General features: G+C 34.6%; 1 protein-coding gene across 1 annotated transcript; it reads right to left on the bottom strand.

The window, feature by feature from the left end:
- Nucleotides 1–1,884: 1,884 nt before the first annotated feature.
- On the bottom strand, nt 1,885–6,037 carry LOC132067275 (receptor protein kinase-like protein ZAR1). The gene is made up of 2 exons (XM_059460468.1): nt 4,418–6,037; nt 1,885–2,779 (listed from the first exon to the last, which is right to left on the bottom strand). Exons 1-2 carry the CDS (start codon nt 5,934–5,936, stop codon nt 2,139–2,141), a joined length of 2,160 nt encoding a protein of 719 aa, XP_059316451.1. The 5' UTR covers nt 5,937–6,037; the 3' UTR covers nt 1,885–2,138.
- Nucleotides 6,038–8,280: the final 2,243 nt, after the last annotated feature.

Below are 8,280 nucleotides of genomic sequence, written 5' to 3'. Positions count from 1 at the left end.
AAAGGGTTAAATATACCCCTCGTTATACTTTGGGTCCAAATATACCCTTTTCGTTATATTTTGGGTTCAAGTATACCCCTCCGTTGTACTTTGGTCCATATATATCCTTCCTCCATTAAAATTGTCCATGGTGAACATGAGATATGACGTGGCAACTGACAACTCGGTGAGGTGGACACCGCATGGCATGCTACCTCACCACCCCAACCCATCTACCCCTCTCTTCCATTTCTTCTTCCACCACTATCATCTCCTCCCCTCCACAACCTTTGCCACCATTAGCACCACCACACCACCATCAAGCCGTGATGCTACTGACTTCCATTTCTTTATCTGAATTATCTCGTTTAATAATATATAACTTATTTATCCTTTTCAGTGGTTTCGATTATCTCAGGCGATTATCTATTGGGTAGATTTCGACGAGTTAAGCGGTGAATATTATTGTATAGTATTTGTAACCAAAATGTTTGGGTGTGGAAACAGTTGTTAATTGCCATTGGATTAATGAAAAGTTTTGGGTTTTCATTTATTAGTTTTCCCGTTTAGAATATTAACGTTTCAAATTCTACCAAATAAGTTTGGATTGGTTTTTTTAAATTCAATTTTGAAATAATGGTTTAGTCACTTCAAATTTGGAGGCAATTTAAAGTTACAATTTTGAATTAGGAGTGTTTTTTTAAGCAATAATTAGGAGTGTTTTTTAAGGAGATGGTGGTGTGGTGGTGCTAATGGAGGCAAATGTTGTGGAGGGGAGAAGATGATAGTGGTGGAAGAAGAAGGGAAAGAGAGGGGTAAATGGGTTGGGGTGGTGAGGTGGCATGCCGGGTGGTGTCCACGTCACCGAGTTGTCAGTTGACACGTCATATCTCATGTCCACCATGGATAATTTTAACGGAGGAGGGGTATATATGGACCAAAGTATAACAGAGGGTTATATTTGAACCCAAAGTATAACGAAAAAGGTATATTTGGATCCAAAGTATAATGAGAGGTATATTTAACCCTTTTCTGATAGTACAGGGGTATATTTGACCCTTTCCTGTTCATAAAAAACCATACATTAATTAACCAAGGGAAACAACCATCCAAAGAGGGGGTTAATCGAGACGTCCAGGAGTAGTTTTAACTAATATCTCCAAGAATGAAGCCACAAAAAATGAAAAACAATGATGTGTGCTTTCTTGTTACTCTTTCTTTTGACATCACCAGGTTTAGTGTCTTTGGTTGTTGGCAATATCCTAAAAGTTTTTCACAGCCGTTTGGCCATGAATTTACTTTATTTTCCAAATATTTTCTTACTTTATTTCAAAATCAGTGTTTGGTCATAAAATTTTCAAATTCAGCTTGAAATAGGATTTCAAATTTGAAAAATTGGTCCAAACTTGTCTTCCAATTCCATCTTCATAAACTTCAAATAGAGTGAAAAAAATATTTAAAATCTATTGCCAAATTCCTGAGAAAACACTAGCAACTGCTTTCAGCCGATGGAAACAAATTGAGCTGCTTTTGCAAATCTCTTCAGAAAGGATCAATCTTTTGACTGTGAATAAGGAAGATTGGCTTGGCTCGGGTTATTTAAGTTTGGTTGGGCTATTGTCTCTCGTGTCCCATGGCCCATCTGCGCAGATGCGAATTTAGGATTTTAGAATATGGTGCATTGCCAAAGAAAGGAGAAAAAAAAATACATTAAATGGAAAATTGATCCTTAGACCTCTTGGTAAATAACTATGGGTTCATGTGCCCCAAAATTAACAAATAAATTCACCCCTGCATCTGCCTATGTTTAACCAAAATGGAAGTTCCTGCCTATTTTTACATGCATTCCCTTTAACTTTTCAACCAGTCTGTTGAACTCCTCTTCAGCTTTATACAGGTTCTTCCAGTACTAACAGAGAAATAATTTTATTGACCATGAAAAGTTGTTTTAACTTCATAACAACAGGAATAGATTAAAGAGATAAGCAACTAATTAACTGCTCAAAAATGACAGGAATTCTGTTGTAGCACACCGGTATTCTGTACCTATGTAGTGAAGTTTAAAGATTTGATAAACACCTAAAGACAAAAAAAATGATAGGAGCAACTGCAAAAAAAAAAAAAAAGAAGTCCATGGAACTTAGAGTGTAGCCAAAAGTTTAAGCTCCAACTTTCTCGATGTTTTCTAAGGCAGTTTTCATCCTTGGTCGAATATCTGGATCTGCCTCGGTGCATGCAAGAGCGACATGAAATAGAGCAAGTACTTCCTTCTTAGCATGGACTTCTTGAAGCAACATTGGTTCAACCATATCGGATAGTGGATTTTGCTCCTCGAATCCCTTTCTTACCCATCTTACAAGATCTGGAACCTCTGTTGAAGTGGAAGTTGTGGGAATTGAGAGGTCAGGAGACTTTCCAGTGAGCAGTTCAAGCAAGACGACCCCGAATGAATAGACATCCCATTTTTGTGTAGGTCTGTTACCAGGGATTCGAGCTTCTGGTGCTCGATAGTTGTTGGGTCGTTCTGGTTGAGCAGGCTTCAAGTAAGGAAGAGCTCCACCCATAAAGCCACCAGAAGTGGAAGGGTTGTTTCCCGTTATGTTGATCAACCTATTAAGGCCAAAATCAGATATATATGGCTGAAGTTCATTATCAAGGAGAATGTTGGCAGGTTTGATGTCTCCATGGACAAATTTCCTTGGGCTACACTCATGGAGATAAGCTAAACCTCGCGCTGCTCCCTTGGCAATTTTCAGTCTCGTTGACCATGTTAAATTTGGTGATGGTTGCCCATTTCTCCCTGTATAAAAGCAAACCAGATTCTTATCACAACAGCATGACAAAGAATATACAAGTTAATAACTTTTCAGCTTAATATTAACTTTACACTTGAGGCAAATCGTTGTTCATATTAATTTAGTTAATCCCAATCAGTTAGAGCATGAAACAACTGTCACTACGTCAATACATTCAAATCAAGCACATGGTAAGACAATTCGGAAGAAGAGACGCAGAAAGAAGCACTCCTCAACTTCTTCAGAATGCAAAAGGTAAGTTACTGTACAATTAAATTCCAGCTACATAGTTTTAAAAACCAATAAACTACGAAATCAGGAACATCAGGTACCAGATAACCAAAGATAGTCAACCATATATGTCTTTACCAAGCTAGAACCACATATGTTGTCAGAAAGCAAGCACTTACTCTTGGACAGCGATTGTGTTATAGATTCATAGTGACATGTATATGGAGCAGTGAAGTAGATATTCATAAATGCATCGTTTTGTGTCATGGGCAAAAATCTATTTTTTAATAAAAAATAACATTAATGCAGCCATACCAACAGCAATAGTGCAATATTCACCTGCAGAACACTAACTTTAGAAAATTCAAAGTCTAGAATCCATCTCATGGAAGAAGTCCCATTTCATACTAGATGGTAGTTACAGCAGGTTCCGGTTTGCTTTAAAAAAAGAAAACATCTACACAGTCAAAAAGCACCAGGAGGAGGGATATGAAGTAATTAGATTTCTAAAAGACATAATAAACAATGTAATATCTAGATTCTGTTAGATAGACAGAACACTTAACTCCACAACTCAAGGAATTGACCTAGTACATGACATAATTCAATTGTTCGCCCCTTGTATTTGTTGGTTTACTTCTAATTGGTGATAGATCTTTTTTCACAAGGTTTATAGGGAAATCAACCATATGTCACGCGGACAAAAAACAGATCGAATCCTTCAAAACATAGAAAATCCCCAAATGCCCTCTACCAGCTACCATATGATGGCAATATTTGATTATTGTATCTGCAGTAAATCGTGCAAGTCTGCACATTGACTTTAGCTGGATCGTTATATGTTCCTAATATACTATGATGTGCTTTATTTATCCGTTGAAATGGATGGAAAATGTTTAGGTTCTTGATTTGCCCTTTATGCAGATATCATATATAATACATTATAAAAGACTTATATGATTAGGCTTAAATCCTAAGCATAGTATCAAGTCACAAACACTAATCATCTTTCACTCAAAGATTGCAAGCATGTGGGACACTTTCAAGATAAAATTATCATTAGATGGCATGTGAATAATTACTATTCACAATCATTAAGTTAGACACAATGGCTAATAGTCATTATTTCATCACCAGCCATATATTAAACAGTTATACTAGTGAATTGATACTTGAACATCCCAAACGCCAAACTAACCTGCTACCAAAAGTCTTGTACTGTATTTCCACTCCTCAAAAGAGTGATCAAACTTGGAAAATAATAAAAACACGCATCAGTTTATCATGCTACTAATGGTAAGAAGGTAGTATTCCCCAATGTCTAAAACATGAATGCGTTAATGATTCTTTCAAGAGATAATATCAATTAGACAAACAAAACTGAAGATGTTTAACTATAACGAAAAGCTCACCGTGAAGAGCAGAAGCCAAGTTGCCATTTGAAATGAAATCACTAATGAGAAGTTTCTCATCAGGAGCCCAATAATAAGCTCTTAATTTGACAACATTAGGATGCTTAACCCTTCCGATCGCCTGAATCTCAGCTACAAACTCCTTGTATCTCTGTTCCCCACCTTCCCCTAACCTCCTCACAGCCACCGGGATACCATTCCCGAGCACAACCTTGTACACTATCCCCAATCCACTCTTTCCCAACACATAAGCAGAAGCCCTCAACAGCTCATCAAGCTCAAAGCTAAAACCTTTATCAATAGCCACAAGATCGCCTTCCCCACCACTAGCACCACCACTAGCACCACCAACACCTCCCTTCTCGGACTCAACTTCAGAATCATTACTTGGAAATCCATTAATACATGGGAAATCACAAAACGTTTGCTTCTCATGACTCCCACCAAATTTCCTTTTTCCAGTACAGCTACAACCACTACCAGAGTCTTTCTTTTTCCAATACAAGTAAATTACCACTAGTCCTATAAATGCCACTCCAAATGCATCAGCCAAACAGATCAATATAATAAATCCAGGTCTTAACCCTTTACGTGAATCCCTTCCTTCATTACCAGACGAACCCTGAACTTGTGTCGAATTGTTTGAACCGTCTTTACAATTCTTCTGTAAAGGAAATCCACATAACATAGGATTATTCAAAAATGCTGTTGGACCTTGATTTGCAAATGAACCAGTTTGAGGAATCTCACCAGATAAATTATTATTCCTAAGATCAAAACTAACAGTTAAAGATAGATCACCTAAAGATTTCGGGATTTTCCCACTAAAATGATTAAAAGAAAGATTCAAAGTCCCACTAAGTGACTTCAATTCACCAACGTCTTCAGGAATCGACCCATTAAAGAAATTATCCGAAAGATCAAGTGTTTCCAAATTCGCCATTTCCGGGAACACCCCCACCGGAATCTCACCGGAAAAATTATTCCTGGCAAGAATCAACTTCTGCAACTGCCTGCACTTACGAAGTTCCTTCGAGAAAGTTCCAGTAAGTGAATTACCCGAAATATCCAAATTTTGAAGACGAGGAAGATGACAAACAGTAGGTGGAAGCTGACCTGATATATTATTATCATACAAGAAAATACTATGAAGTGACGTTGCATTAAAAAGATTATCAGGGATAGAACCATAAATGTTATTTCCATGAAGATTAAGTCGCCTGAGATAAACTAACGTCCCTAACTCAGACGGTAAGTATCCACGTAGATTCTTACCGGAGAGTGTGACACCCACGACACGTGGCGGGTCTGAAGAGTTACTAGAAATGTTAGCACATGAAATGCCTGTCCAACTACAAGGTGTGTCATCATTTTCATTCCAGGAGGAAAAAATGGTGCCGTCATCCATAGCGGACTTTAGTGACAATAGTGATAGTCCATCGGACGTTAGACAAACACAAAGCTGATGAAAATTCAGCAAAACAACAACAAGAACAAAATAAGCGGATATTGTCGACATGATTTTTGGGATCAGTACAACTTAGTTGAAAGTAAGCTGATTTTTTTTTTTTTTTTGTTAAAAAATTTCAAATGAAAAAAATAAGAAAAAAAAATATTGTGAACTTTTTGTAGGAAGAAGAAGAAGAAAGAGGAGGTTGGAGGTATTAAGTAGGAGAAAGAGACATTGCGGGAAGGAGTTTTGATTGCAGTATGGGGTCCACTTGGCGCCCTTCCTAACTGAAGAAGTAGAATTAAAGCAATGTGTCGTATATTTTGGATTTTATATTATAACGGGTTAGTAAGAGTTAGTAGGAAGAGAAAATTCACCTACATACATCTAATACATTGTGGTATCTGTTATGAAATATTTGACATGGTGTTATACTGATTTAAATTGTATTTGGTATTACTTTTCAAATCTGTTTGTTCTTTCAATTGTCAACTCAAATGACTAGTTTGTTGATTATTTTGATGTAACTAGTCCAAATTGGGACTTGTAGGTTATAAGTGATGAGTTATATTATATATTTCATCTTCTTTAAAACTCAAATTGTACACAGACGAGTGAGGGAAATATATAATAATTTTACTAGAATTCAAAAATTGTCACTATTAAGATATTCTCTTAATTCTATTATTATGAATTTCTTACTTTTTCGACACCATTTAAAGATGTCAATAAACAACTGGCATAATTATTTTCATGAAATCTCTTAGATTATGCATCCTTGGCTGTTAGTTGATGCGGTCCATTACGAGATTTATAGACTCAATATGTTGGGTTTGTTTCAATATTCCATACATAATCGTACGATATATTTTGAGGAAAGGAATTTGATAGATAGTTGCATTATGTACATGAATTTAAAACTTACCGGTAGTACTTAAAATTTGAGTAAATTTCTTAAATGATCACTCCATATAGTACTCCCTCCGTCCAAATTTGTTTGAAGGTTGACGAGTTTGGAAGTCAAATAGCTCTTTCTTTAACTACGATTTTCTCCAACTATTTTCATAAATTGTGAATTATTAATTATGCAGACTTATAGTACTTTTTATATCGTTTTCAAATATGAAATTTTATTATAAAATACTCGAAGAATCTCTATTAAAAATTAAGTCAAAGAAAAAGTTGTTTGACTCCCAAACTGGTCAACCTTCAAACAAATTGGGATGGAGGGAGTAATAATTTCTAGTAGAATCACTTATGTTATTTTTTTTATTTTTTTTTGGTATTAATAAAATTTTAACTTATAAAATATTTCTTACAAAATAATTATAACAGATAAGCTTCACTTTTTTCACCAGAAATTTAACTAGGATGAGCCCCACAAACTAAAAAATTATGACTCAATAAACACTTGTTGATGACCGAAACTCGGAATAAATGGGTCAATTACATAAAAGAGGAAAAATTACCTAATGTAACTGATATAAGCTTCATAATTACACTTTATAGACGTACTTTTAGATAATTAAAAAACATAACTATATTTTACAATTTATAGCAGAATACAGGTATCCCTAAATTTTAGGCACTATTCTTGTATGCACGCGCATACTGTGTATATTCTATCAGTATATATACAATGTAACAATGTATATACAATGTATCAATGTGTATACATTGTACATATACAATATATCAGTGTATATATTATCAATGTATATACATTGATACCGTATGTGCGCGCATACAATGTATATGCTGCGTTTTGAAAGAGTGCGCATACAATATATATCCTACGTTTTTAAAAGAAAAATATTGCTACATTTTGAAATAAAAAAGATTACTGTGGTATCGCCAATTTTTTTGAGTCCGGCGCCAAAATGGCACGTTTTTGGAGCTTGAAGACAAAAATGGTATGTCTTTTTTTTTTTTTTTTTTATACCAAAATGGGCTTTTCGTTGGTTATCCAACGAAATGTTAACCCCATTTAACATTTCCATCAAATGTAAAAAAAAATTGTATTTCGTTATATACCTGGCGAAATATAATTTTTTTTTTTTTTTTTTGTATTTCGCTAGGTTACTAGCGAAATGTAATTCATATTTTTTCCTTTTTTTAAAAAAAAAAATCCACTTTTTCGTGTTTCTTTTTTTTTTTTAAGTTTCCTAAAATAAAATTGTGAAAATATAATTTTTTTAGGACACAAAAAAATCAATTTTCCTGATTTATTGTTTCAGATATTTTAATTAATTAAAAAAATCCAGTTTTTCATTTCTTTTCAAAAAGCGGATTTAAAAAATGAGATTCATTTTTCCTGATTCTAAAAAAACCATTTTCTAGATTTTTTTTTTTTAAAAAAAGAATAATTTGCCGATAATAAAACGCCATAATTTACATTTTTTTTAAAAAAAAT

The sequence above is a fragment of the Lycium ferocissimum genome, chromosome 8 (assembly GCF_029784015.1).
Source record: "Lycium ferocissimum isolate CSIRO_LF1 chromosome 8, AGI_CSIRO_Lferr_CH_V1, whole genome shotgun sequence".
Taxonomy (NCBI): Eukaryota; Viridiplantae; Streptophyta; class Magnoliopsida; order Solanales; family Solanaceae; genus Lycium; species Lycium ferocissimum.
This window is presented reverse-complemented; position numbering and strand designations above follow the sequence as displayed.